This window comes from Octodon degus, unplaced genomic scaffold (assembly GCF_000260255.1).
Source record: "Octodon degus isolate 3935 unplaced genomic scaffold, OctDeg1.0 scaffold00057, whole genome shotgun sequence".
Lineage (NCBI taxonomy): Eukaryota > Metazoa > Chordata > Mammalia > Rodentia > Octodontidae > Octodon > Octodon degus.
Window position 1 is genome coordinate 8,353,961 of NW_004524633.1, and position 13,361 is coordinate 8,367,321.

The window sequence follows — 13,361 nt, forward strand, 5'->3', positions numbered from 1 at the left end:
ATCAGAAAACGCTTTACACATACGTCAAAACCCAAGGACCCAAGCTCTCGAGGAAGGTATAGCATGTGAGCAGCTAGGTGACCCGTCGAGCTGTACAACGCGCTGCTCATCTCACTCTGCATTCCTAACAGACGTAACTCTACACCCAAATGGTTTTCTTACCTAATTTTACAGGAAAGCCTGGAGGAAGCTTCATCTGCACAAATTCTCTAAGCTTGTTAAAGTGCTTGAAGGGAGCTATTACTTCTAAAACATTCAATAATCTGAAAGATGGAAGAAGAAAAATTATTTTTATGTTCAAACTGGTTTATATGTGTTCTCGAGCTTTAGACTGCAAGCTTAGTAGTGCCAGCTTCAAGACTTTCAGGTTGAGAAAAGAGCAACTTCCTGAGTGTGCTTCTGGTACCCTTCTCGGGAAGGAGGGCAAGGCGCGTGGCTGCGCCTGACGGTAGCACAACCGCCCAGTCATCGTTAGAGCCCTCTTCTTCAGAGATGGAGGCGTGCCAGCTCCGACAAGGTCCTCAGTGCGTTCACTGGACTCCTGGGGGTGGCCGCCGGCACTGCCGAGCACCGTCCGTGTGGAGAAATGAGGTGCTTACGCACTCTGGCTTCTTTTTCCGATCTTTCACAGGAAATCCGGCTCACGTGAATTTCAGGCTGTATTTATCACCTTCTCTAAACTAGTATTTCATGTGTGCCCCTTCATGTTCCGTTATTACCAGATATTAGGCTACAACTTCTCCACCTACTTGGGTCAATTTCACCAGAGTGGTGGCATTTCGCGTTCCACGAAGGCCTACGCTTGATATACTATAGCACCTGTTAAATTCTTGTTTTTGAGAGAGATCTTCAGTTTGTGACATCTTACCTAGATATGCTGACCTTACGATATTTGCTTTGATTTTATTGTATGTAAAAAATACTTTAAAATACATTATCAAGCTCACTTTACCTTTTTTTTTTTTTTTTTTTTAAGGGAAGAGTCTACAGGGAACCTTTCCTGCTAAATGCCTCTAGATTTATTAACAACTGAAACCCAGGGGGCTGGTGAGATGGCTCAGTGGTCTAAAGCACCTACTTAGAACAAGCTTAGCAAAGCGCAGGGACCGGTTCAATCCCCCAGCACCACATGCCAGCCAGCCCCGCCCCCTGGTGGGCTGAGCTGGCCACACACACACACACACACACACACACACACACAAATAAAAATAATTAAAAAAAAAAAACAAAAAACTGAAACCCAATACACACATCAGGCTAACTTTAGTTACTGACTATTCTCTATGCATTTTTTTAGAACCCAGTGTTATCCTATAGATTCAGTTGTTCCTTAAAGAAAACTTTTTCTCCTATGTTGAATACCATTTCAGTTACATTGCGGAGAGCACCAATGAGTCTAGTCTCATATCACAACATCTTCGCTGTGTCGTTTCCTCTGAGTCCTTTCGTGTGTTCTCACCCACATCACAGACTGCCAGGGTTTAACATTCAGCCATGCCTGCTGCTCCGAATGTGTGTGTTGGGCATGGCGCTGTTAGTGCGCTGTGTGTTCCACAGCTCTGCCAGCTTTTCAGCTCATTTTGCTGTCCCTCAGTGCGTCTCACAGTGGTTAAATTACTGATTTCCTTTCTTTATGTTCTTCCATAGTAATTACAGAAACTTTGTGTGTTCACTGACCAACCGGTCAGTCTTCTTGGCTCTTCATGTGGTGGTGGCTTCTTTTTTTGTGCTTCTGTGTTTGTTCCTAGATTTTCATTTTCAGTGGTACCAGACCTTGAACCTGGTCTGCTGGCCAAACGCTCTACCACTGAGCTACAACCTCGCTCCACTTTGAACTTTTTTTTTAAATTTTGAGACAGATTCTAACTAAGAAACCCAGGCTGGGCAAGAACTTGCAATCCTTCTGCCTCAGCCTCCTAAGTAGCTGGGATTTCAAGCCCTTAGCACCACACCAAGCTGACTTTTGTTATTTTGCTGTTTTTTGAGAAGAGTGATTACAAGTGCTATAGTTGTAAATACTAAGACGCTCACTTTTTTTCACCTAACACGTGTGAAATTGGAATTACTCTTAAACTGGTGTCATAGTAAGAGACTGCCCTGTGTACTTCTGTAGCAGGAAGCAAAACACAAAAGTAGCAATCACGGCGTGTCCTGGCTCCAAGCCCAGGTGAACACACAGAGGTATGCGTGACAACCTCAGCCCAGTCCTGTTTCCCAAGCTGACCTTGCTGACCTCATCTTTTAGGTGTGCAGAATTCTCTAGCCTCCTCTCTAAAGCTTGGGAACAAGCAAGTCTACGCTGCGCACACGAACTTTTGGAAAAACCTAGGTCTTACTTTCTTCCTAGAGAAAAACAGTAAGGTTTTAGGTTTCCGCTTGCTTTCCTTTTGTAGTGTATTAAGATTCACCAACTCCATGGCCGTCCCATGGTGGAGGCGGCAGCGCTGGAGTTCTAGAGGGGCCAGGTCTACAGGTGCTGTGGTGCATGCCTCTACCACCCACTACAGGGCTTGGGCAGAGGAATTACAAGCTGGATGCCAGCCTGGTCGACTGGGCAAGATCTTGTCTCAGGATGAAAACTAACACAGGTGGAGATGAAGGTCAGTGCAAGGCTCTGGGTTCAATTACCGGAAAAACAAATGAATGACTGATAAGAGCCCGCTCTGGCTAGCCATCTCCCCATTCTATCCATTTCCCCAAATGGATTTTAAAAAAAAAGCAGCAATGGATGATACCAGTCTGAAAGGATAATTTCAAAGACATTCCCTCCAGTACTGTTTATAATAGCGATGAACTAAAAATAGCTATTAAACACTTCCCAGGAAGGGGATGGAAAGCTGAATGATTACACCAGTGCTGTAACTCCAGAGGGAAAAGGAGGGTTAAAAAAATGCAGTTGCCATAAAAACTCCACAATACACTTACTTTTAAAAAAAGAAATTTCTCATTTTTATAAAAAGGCAAAAAAACATTAGTAGATCATTTGCTGTAAACATGTAAAAGAAAATTACCAGTTTTATCTATAAAACATCTATGCTTTAGAGTCTCTTACAAGCATGTACTCATGTATGAGTTTGAAAATGTTTCAAAACCGTTTGGTGTGTCCGGAGGAAACAGCGCTTCGCCGGCGGCAGGGATGCGCACCCAGCAGAGCACTCCACGGCACCACTCGGGCAAGCGCTTCCAGCCTTTGGCTGTCATAGCGCCTTCCCCAGGCGTGCGCGGCTAAGGCACACTTACGACTCAATTCCCAGGGGAAATTCCTGGCTCATGGCGATGGTGGCTTTGAACGTTTTCTTACTCTCTTTGCACACTAGTTCTCTACCCAGGTGAGGAGCTCTAAAATGAAAGCACACAACAAAAACAAAGAGAAATTTGCTTCATAGAACAATCAACAGATCAGTCTTTCCTACCAACTAGAGAAATACCATTATGCTAAACGGGAACAGAAAATGTATAAGCAAAAAAAGGAACAAAAGGTTCAGACTGTAAGTTCAAAAAAATGATCAGACCACAGCACTGCTCATCCTGCTGACTATGCATCTGAGTTCTACTAATTCCTATTTTGAGAAATCAAAAAATCAACAGGAAAACAGGCTTTAAACGTATCATTCAGCTGGATGCAGTGATACACACTTGTAATCTCAACACTTAGAGGAGGCTACAGCAGGAGGCTCTCAGTAAGTCTGAGCCCAGCCTAAATTACACAGCAAGACCCAGTCTTCAAAAAGAAAAGTCCTTAAAATCACTTGATTCTGTATCCTTTATTGTCTTAGTATTATCAAAAGACAAAACTATGATGCAATTAAAAGTCTAACCCGTTTTTGTTGTGTTCTGACTTATACCCCATGCTGTAAAACAGAACCTGGGTTCTGCTAGGCTGAGCGCTGGACACTGGAGGCTGGCTGAACAGACACCGAGGGGCTTAAGAATACAGAATAAAGCCAGGCGGGGAAGCAGGCTGGCTGCATCTGTGGTGGTTTCCTCACAAGGATAAAAACACAGGGACACCCTGAGGACACTGGTGGCTGCCGCACTCTCCCATCCACAGATAGCTGGACCGTGTTGTGCAATGGTATCAGCTATGCTCATGGCCACGGGACAGAAATGCTGTGCAGAAGCTGGACCCAAAAACTCCGCAGGAAAAAATAGTAAAACAATGACAACTTCTTCCTAAGCATGGGGTTGGACCCTTTTTTATTCTCTACCAAAAGGAAATGGACTGGCCAGAGGGGACACTTTCACTAACTCATCTGTTCAAAGCTAACCCTACCCCCGTCACCCATATTCTTTCACTTGAGAAAGCACACACTGCACACAAGCTGCGGGCTCCAGGCTGCGCCAGTCACACGGCAGGACCAATGCGCTCACCACGAGGAGGAGAGGCCCAGGCTGCCAACAGGGCACCTGGGAGGAGACAGACCCTCTACAGTGCCAGCTCCTACACCTGAGAACAGGAGAGCGAAGAACGAGGGTCCGGAACCTGTCCAGAAGGGCCCACACTCTGGAAGCCTCAGCACTTGTTATGGTTGTGTCTAGTTGTCCCCCAAAGCCTCATGCAGTCATGGAGTAGGCTTCCGGAATCTGTGATTAATTCATGATCCAAGGCTGGGATCATGGGTGTGAGTGCTCGACCCACCCCAGGGGCAGGCAGCCTGAGTGCAGTATGAGGGAGGGAGAGAGGCTGGCCTGCTGCTCAAGGTGCTGCTCCTCCCTTTGGTCTTTGCTGTTTTCTGCCACCATGAACTGCTGCCCTGTGCCACTCTGCCCTGGATCCAGCCAAGTATGGACTGAAACCTCCATTAACCTTGAGCTAAATATACCTTCCCTTCTTTAATCTTGGGTGGTGAGCATTTTGTCCTAGCAATGAGAGAAGAGTAACCAAGATAGCACTCATCACATACTTCATATTTTTAAAAGGTAAAAACAATGCTTCAGAAAAAAAATTCTAATAGTTATCTCTAAAATAAGCTACTGTACATAAATAATCACAGATGATGTTCTAACGAATTATTTTTTAAAAACATTGAAGACATAAACTAAAAGCGAAAGGAAGCAGGGAGGACACCTACTTTCCGTTCTCCGCAGATATGTACTCTTCCCAGGTGATAGTGTTCTGAGGAGGGGGCGTCAGGGACTGTCTGCGCACTGGCTGCGGAACACAAGTGGGGCGGGGGACAGAGACACTGTCAAGGGTTTGTAATTGTAAAATTAAAGCACACAGTCAGCAGAGAGAGGGCGACCTGCTCAAAGGTGGAATGTAGGAAGACTCCTAGGAGGACCCATGGGAACAGGGGCAAGGAGAGGACAAAGATGAGAAGAAAAAAACACAGCAAACCGGTTAAACAACAATCAACTTCAGCTGTTCAACAAAAAAAAATTTTTCCTTCCAAGACAGTCCGGCAGACTAAAGCTGCAACAGGAATACCGCTGTTTTCCTTTTCTACATCCCAGAAAGAACACACATGTCAAAGCAGCAGCACACACCCCTTGGAGCTCCAATCTCCCGCGCTGTTCCTGGAGGCAGCGGATACGCAAGGGAGCCACAAGAGCGTAAGGGCTCTGGCTTCCAGGGACTCACAGATCAGTTGGAAAGAAAACAACACGGAGATGAAAATTCAGCAGAAATTTCAAAACTGGGAGTGGAGGCACACCCCCATAATCCCAGCACCAGGGAGGCTGAGGCACGAGGACTGCTGCCAGTCCGAGACCAGCCTGGGCTAAGTGAGCTCAAAGCCAGCCTGACCTGAATAGTGAGATCCTGTCTCAAAAAGATTAAAAAAAAAAAAACCCATACATAATATGTATGTAAAGATTTAAAACCAAGAAGAAATAAAAGTGAAAACACCAATTGATTTACTTCAACCAGGGAAGAACGTTCAAAATGGAAATCAATATGCTCAACATACAGCTGTCTGGGCCTTTGGGCCTGTTTCTGTGAAATACGAATTTGGATTCCCACAGAATAAATAAGCACCACGGAAGAGCAGGAGAAATTAAACTGTCAGGAAAAGCTCCCAGGACCGGCTGTGGAACAGAAGCGCTAAGTAAAGGCGCGACGCAGACAACCAGATGAAGAGTGACATAAAGGCACTCTTGAAGGAGGGGCAGAGCCTGAACAGTGCGCACAGGCTGCTGCAGCGAGGCCGTCTGCTAGAGCTGTTACAATCAGCCTTTTAGGGCACAGGACCCGAGTGGAGGCTTAGCTCTGCAACCCACTGACTGTGTGAACGTGGGCAAATCATTTGCTTTTATGTTAACGTAAATACATACAAAATAGGTCTGTGTTCATCTACTTCACAGCTACGTTCAAGAAAACACAGGTAAAAGGCTTAGTGTGTGGAAAAAATAAAGAGGCCCAGTGACCCTTGGAAGTTCCCAGACAGCAGTTAAAGAGCAAAAAGAAAACAGAAAGGGTCTCCAGCTAGACCTTTACAGCAACAGGTGCTGTGACACTGAAGACCTGGAACATGAAATAAAACTTCACAGTGGGTTCAGGCTTACGGAGGACTGCAGCCCACGTGACCAAGCACAGATCCACATGAAGCACCAAGAGCCATTTGCTCCTTTTCTTACTCCTAGTAATGACATAGAAAAACAAAAGCCAGAACACAGGAACCAAACTCACGAGTGGATCTATGTGAAGTTCTCAAATTCCAGGAGACTAAAGTCCATCTGCCCTCTCCGAAAGGCAGTGATCAAGGAGAAGTAAAACCCATACCTCAAAATTCTGCTCCATGAGGTTTCCGCCCTTGCTCAAACTCTCCATCATGGCCTTATTTCGAAGGATATCTTCTTCACTGAGATGCTCTCTTCTCTTCCTTGACTCTAAAACAAGTCCATTCACCAGGTAAAAGTCTGCCAAAAAGTTTCCTACTCTTTCCTAAAACAAAATCAAACATCCCAAGATAACTAAGCTTGTATTTGATTTTTTAAAGTCTTGAGATGACTGTCTCCACAAACATGTAATATGCAGGTGAAATAAATATTCCTTTACCACCTGAATTACTAGATTACTTCACGTATTCTACTAGGTTAAAATACATAACACTATACACTTCCAATGTATAAAAGATTAGCACATACTGTTTTATCTTCTCGAAAAAGCCATCCAGTTTGGGCACGCGTGAAAGAAATTGATTTGGTTGATAAAGTCGCAGAGTAAATATCACTGCTCATTAGAATGTCAACCTCTTCTTCTGTTTCCATCTCTGATTCCTATGGAGGGCAGGAAAGTTACATTTCAGAGTCTAGGTTTTAAGTTATTAGAATTTGCTACATATGCAAATAGTAATACTTACAATACTATAATTGATTTCAAAAGACAAAAGGGGTATTCTTAATAATGTGAAGTGCTACTTATTCAAAAAACAAAACTTTAGAGTTCATATACCTGGTATCTTCTCTAATGTCAGAATTATAACTAATTATGAGTCTATAAAAGTGGACACATGAATGACACTATCCTTACCCTGTTACAGACGTGTAACAGCCTGAAAGTTACCTACTCCAGAGCCAGGCAGTCCATAAAGCAATCTTAAAAAGATTAAAATAGTGGTGACAGACCTGAGACAAAGTGCCTTAAGGAGGTTTTGCCTGCTTGCTTTTCTTTTCCTTTTTTTTTTGGGGGGGGGGGTTCCTTTTTGAGCCAGAGTCTTGCTACACAGTTTAGGCTGGCCTTGAGCTCATTTTGTAGCCCAGGCTGGTCTCAAACTTGCAACAATCCTCCTGATTCAGTTTGATACAGGCATGTACCACCACTCCTGGCTTGCTTTCTTTAAATATCGATGCTCTGACTTTAAGCGTTTTTTAATTTAGAAAGCCAGCATCACTGTCATCTGAGCCTTTCTTTTTCAGTGAAAGAGAGCAGGCATATGTCTTCTGGAAGTTTCTAACAGAAAGGAAAGAGATTCATGAATAGCAGCCCATGATGTCTAAATTTCACAGCAGCCTTGCTTCAGGTTTTGTCCTTTCCACATGCCCTAGTGCTGGTACAAAATAAATGAGCAGCAATGATGTGAGGGGAGAGGAAAGGAAAGTTTTGTGCTTGCCTCAAGGGCATCAGACAGTGAGCAGGGCAGGAAGGCACACTGGGAGATGAGGCTCCACCTCAGAGCAGGCAGGGAACCCAGAGCTGCCCGGCAATGAGACACATCGCAGCTCCCTAGGCGGGAGCTCTGTTCCCCACAGTTCTCACCTGTGTCTCCGCTTCTGAGGCCTACTCCATTCTGCACCACCCAGCTGTCACCAAAACGACATCCCTTCCTCAGGCTCCGAGTCCACAGGGAACAGGAGCAAGGACTTGGAACCTTATCATTTCCTCCCCCCTTACACATGGAAGATATAAAATTTGCCCTTACATGAGGTGAAAATGTAGGGCAAGGCAACATGAACTAATTCTGGACACACATTTTTCTTAGGAACAAAAAAAAAACCCCTTTGGCTAGAAGGGTTGACAAGAGCAAACATTGCCTTCAACCCCATGGGCCAACCTCAAGCCCTGTTCAGTTCTCTGCTCTCTTCCCTCCAACTTTCTGTGAAAGTTTTCTTCCTGTTTTAAAACAAAAACGTGTGTGCATGCACAGTGTGTGTGTGTGTGTGTGTGTGTGTGTGTACAACAGTCAACTAGAATTCTATGTATTAGCCTGGAAACAACATATACCATTGTCTATGAATAAATACACTTTAGTTTAAAATGCAATTTTCAAATACACACTTAGAATGCCAATCTGCAATCAGAAACCACCTCCTACCACACCCCTGAAGCAGGCCTGCTACCGCAGTACCGCCTGCCTCCTGGAAGCCTATGAGCGCTAGCGTAGTCATCCCCCTGGATCTGCGTGAGGTCGGCCCCAAACCCTCAGACACCAGACACTGAGGACTGCCACGACTCCGGAATGCGGTACCATAACATCCACATGGAATCTACGCACATCTTCCCAGATCTTTAGGTTATTCATAATACTCAGACACTATCAATGCTGTGTACACAGTTGCTACATTTTTTTACAGGACAATGACAAGAACAAAGTCTGCACATTTCAGCACAGATGCAGCTTTAACTAAACTGCCTAAGTACTGCTAACTGACCCTGCAGCCACAGGACATGGGACTGTGAAAAGACTATTGTATTTTCTGCCCTAAAATTACTGCTCAAAACTAGCTTTCCTGTGTCTCAGACAATACACAAACACATTAGCCCACTAACCATTCCTGTGAAGATCAATACTATAGCTCCACTAAACTCCCTGCCTTAACTGATTTCTCATTCACTGTCAGTTCCAGCTCACCTGCTGTCATTTAACATTCAAGAAGTCAAAGCACCTAGTAGGCATCAGAGTCCAGAACAGGGGTCAGCAATCAAATCTATAGACAGACCCGCAGTGCTACTGGGTCAGGCTTGGTTAGTACACACTGCCTGTGGCTACTCAATTCTAGTAGCAGCACAGAGGTGGCACTGGGCAAACCGGATGGCCCGCAGATACAGCAAGCACAACTGCCTTTTCAGGGAGTCTCTTGACCATGCAAGCAAAAGAAACCCATGTCCATGGAGGAGCTAGGCCACATACAGAGAGAAAGCTGCAGCAAACATACACTGCAAAGCGCTGCAAGTCCAGGTTTACTCCCGACACAGAGAAAGCAATGGTCACCTGGCAGGGGAGGCAGTGGCACTAAGAAGGTGGCCTTCGGAGTGAGATGCAAAGCAGGCATTCAAGGTCCAGAAACAGAAACACCGTGAACACAGAGAAATGAAGCTCAAAAAAACAGCTCAAACTAGCCTGGCGCATCTGGAAAACTGTGATAAATTCAGTGTACGGTGCTGAAAATACCAAGGTCACAAGAAAGCACGCCAGCTGAGTGGTGCAGAGCTGTGAGTACAGCACCTAGGGAGGACAAGGCAGGAGGACCACAAGATATCCTAAGGTAACTTAGCGAGAGCCTGACTCAAAGCTTACAATGGTATAAAGAGCTCCCAGCATGCAGGAGGCTGAGGCAGGAGGATCACTGCAAATGCATGGCCAGCCTTGGATACACAGTGAATTTCAGGCCAGCCTGGCACATACAGTGAGACCTGCTATTAAAAAACCAAGAAGAGCTGCAAAGGCCCTTAGCTCAATTCTCAGTACTGAAAAAACATTTTTTTTTTTTAAAGATTTAATTTAATTTATAAGAGAGCCAACAAAAAGTAAAAGTATGGGCACAAAAGGACAAAAGTGTGCTCTGGCATTGGGACCACTCATTATACAAGGAAGCCTGGCGTGTCTTAGGGAGCCAGGCTTGCAATGCGTCCAGAAGGAGCAGCAAGACCACCGAGGGGCTAAGGGATCGACTACCGTCCCAGCAGGGACTAGACAGGGAGTCATGAGACAGCGATGAAGTAACCAGACCGTTCAAGCTGGGAAACACAGATTACGAGAAAAGATGTTGCTCCAGGGCTCTGGCTGAATAGCAAGTGATAGCACTCACCGCGGAGGGGAGATAAGCACTCGGGAGATTCAAGGACCCAAGCAGCTGGGACCCCAAGCAAGTGCAGGTCCAGGCTGTGAGAGGCAGCAAAGCCTCAGGATGGCAGCCTGTCCTGTCGGTGTGCAGAGAGCAGCACACACAGGAACCTTTCAGGGGTGAGCAGAGAGGAGGACATAGGCAAAGGAAAGTAAGGAGAAATAGGGGCAACAGCTGACCAGGGGCAGATGCAAAGAAAATGAAAATTTCAAGACCAGAGTGACCCAATAAGAGCAAATACTTCAGAGAAGTCTACTAGAGCAGGTTGGACAAAGGAAGCACAAGGACCAGCCCTCACCTGACCCAAAGCCCCATGACCAGCAGTGCCACCGCCAGCTGCTGGTTGGGCTGTGCCACTCACAACAACTGTGAGGGCTTGTGCTTATCAACACACTATTCCAGTTTCTACAGCCCTTCCGGCAAAGCCGCATCCCTGATAGGCACTCATCACACCCATGCAGCCCACACTCGCTCTCTCGCAGTTCGGCCTCCTACAAGCCTGAGTCTGACTTTGCAGCTGTAGTCACATCTCAAGCCTCAAGCTCCTGTCTGTGATGGAGGTGAAGGCTTATCTGACAGTTTATTTAGGGGGCCAGGAGGAAAGCCACAGACACTTGGCTTATAATCCTAGCATGCTGGAGTCACTGCTTAATGCATGGTAATAACTGGCCTCACTATTAATATAATATCACTATGCACAGCACCTATGGGGTGTACATTTATTAGGCCCGTGATAAATGTTTCAGGAAAGACGAGAAGAACACTGAAAATATACACAATCATTTCATCTGAAGTTTGATCAAGCCAATACCTGGTTTAATAATCTCTAACACTGTAGCAGATCCTGCATCCTCTCAGGTCCATTTCATAACGTACCCTCATTTGATACAAGAAACCTCTCCGCACTCAGATAAATCTCCCTTCTGCTTCTCAAACAGACCGTTCTTCTATCTCCCTGTACTCGTTCTGTTTCTTCACTTCCTTCGTCTTCTCTCCTTTTCCTTTGTAAGTCCTCTCCCCTAGAGACCACATATCTCAACAGAGCGTGCACCAGCCAGCTGAGGTCGCTGCAGTAGATGCACTATCAGAGCACAAATCTGAGAAGTCCAAGGCAGAGGCCAGGGATGTGGTGAAGCAGGTATAACACGGGGAAGAAGTGATGAAAACCAAGGCAAAATACAACACCAGTGCCAAAATAAAACTGATTTAAAAATCACCTGTGGGTTGCAATGACACAGCTGCCAGGAAAGCTTCATGTTACAGCAGGAACAGGAACAAGGGTGAACACACAGGCTGTCAACGGCGACAGTGGAACATACAGGACAGATGATGTGTACATAAGAAGGGCACAGATGAAGACATAGCAGCCAAAGAGTCAGAAAGAGAAGAGCACGCAATAGCCAAGCTGTTCATACGAGGGACACAGCAGGTGAGTGATGGGCCAGGCCGAAGGGCCGGAGAAGGGAGGCACTGCAAGGAAGCCATCTCAGCTGCACCTCATCCTCTTGCGCAGTCCCAGGCAGCTGGGCTGAAGGCACACTGCTTTCCACCCTGCAGAGAAACACTGGCCAGAGGGGGTGCTCACCTCATGGTGGATTCGCTGGTACACTTTCTGCTCGTTGTCTAACACTACAAAAGATTCAGAGGGGGCCGCATCACCATTGAAAATGAAGCTGAGATCCCCTCGTTGGCACTTCATGTCAGTAAAGTCTATGAGAGTCGTGTTGAGCCTGCAGGAGAGCAGTTGGTAAGCAGCTGACAAGTGCAGTTGTGATACAACTTGGGAATGACCAAACAAACTTTATGTCTTTAAAACTCTCCAAGATGCTAACATCATATTTCAAGTTTATAGATAAAAGCTAAATTTAAAACATATTGCTTAACATTTACTTAAAAATATACTATGTTTCACTTTGTTAAAAATATACTTCATTAACCCAGTAAGAAAAAAAAAATCCCATTGTTAAAAAAATATCTCCCTTACTGTATCTTTACTTGCAGCCAATCCCCCACCACTCAGTGACAGTGACTTCCACAGGGAAAGGTGAAAAGGAAGCTGCTCTGTCTGAGACTCTCCAATCCCCTTACGACTAGGATGCCGGGTGCTGGCTCAGCAGAATGTTTCAGGTGAGCACAGCAAGATATGGGCCGCACCCTTGGATTCAGAATGGCCTTTCTGTCTAACCTGGCATCAAACTTTACTTCATCCTTCACCCTGAGCAATCACTTAACCTACTGAAAGCCTGGCCTTGCTGTTCCCCTCAACTCAGACTTGCACTCTCTGTCCAGACCGCCCTACGGATCCTGTTGCCAAGTACTTCTGGAGTCACGCTCTTTGGAGCCCCAGTCTGGCAAGTCTGACCAAATGGCTAGCCTCCGAACCAGAACAGAAAGTGTTACAAGTACCCTAAAGTGTGGCAGCATGCACAGGGCTTCCTAGATCACCAGATCCATGTGCCCTAGCTTATTGAAGAGGGGCTCAAACGCAGCGCATAACTCAAGAGGCCGTGCAGCTCCACAGGCACACATGCACCTGCTATCAATGTATAGGCACCGATATGTAAAGAGGAATCCTACACTAGAATCTACAGTTTACGTACATGTAATCAATAAATTTGCCTATTATCAGGCTAGAGATAAAAATGACAAAATAAAATTATGAAATGACAAAAATCAGATCCAAATGCCAATGTTAGTTATAAAAGGAAGAGAACAAGAGCAATTGGGCTGCAAGTCTTCACTAGTAGACAGATGGCTGAACAGATGGGCACACGAGTGGGTGAGCAGGGAAGCGAAGGGTATGTAAGAGATGGCGCAAAAGGCAAGAGCTGGGTCTTCCTTAGTGTGTCCCTTCGTCC

General features: G+C 45.6%; 1 protein-coding gene across 1 annotated transcript in view; it reads right to left on the reverse strand.

Annotated features, from left to right (window-relative positions):
• Ankrd13c (ankyrin repeat domain 13C) overlaps nucleotides 1–13,361 on the reverse strand; it is a 64,975-nt gene that overhangs the window by 3,839 nt on the left and 47,775 nt on the right. Inside the window, exons 8-13 of the mRNA XM_023718281.1 lie at nucleotides 12,089–12,233; nucleotides 7,087–7,218; nucleotides 6,722–6,883; nucleotides 5,073–5,152; nucleotides 3,241–3,339; nucleotides 163–263 (exon numbers count right to left, since the gene is read on the reverse strand). Of these exons, the coding sequence (XP_023574049.1) occupies nucleotides 163–263; nucleotides 3,241–3,339; nucleotides 5,073–5,152; nucleotides 6,722–6,883; nucleotides 7,087–7,218; nucleotides 12,089–12,233 (719 nt within the window). The remainder of the gene's footprint in view (nucleotides 1–162; nucleotides 264–3,240; nucleotides 3,340–5,072; nucleotides 5,153–6,721; nucleotides 6,884–7,086; nucleotides 7,219–12,088; nucleotides 12,234–13,361) is intronic.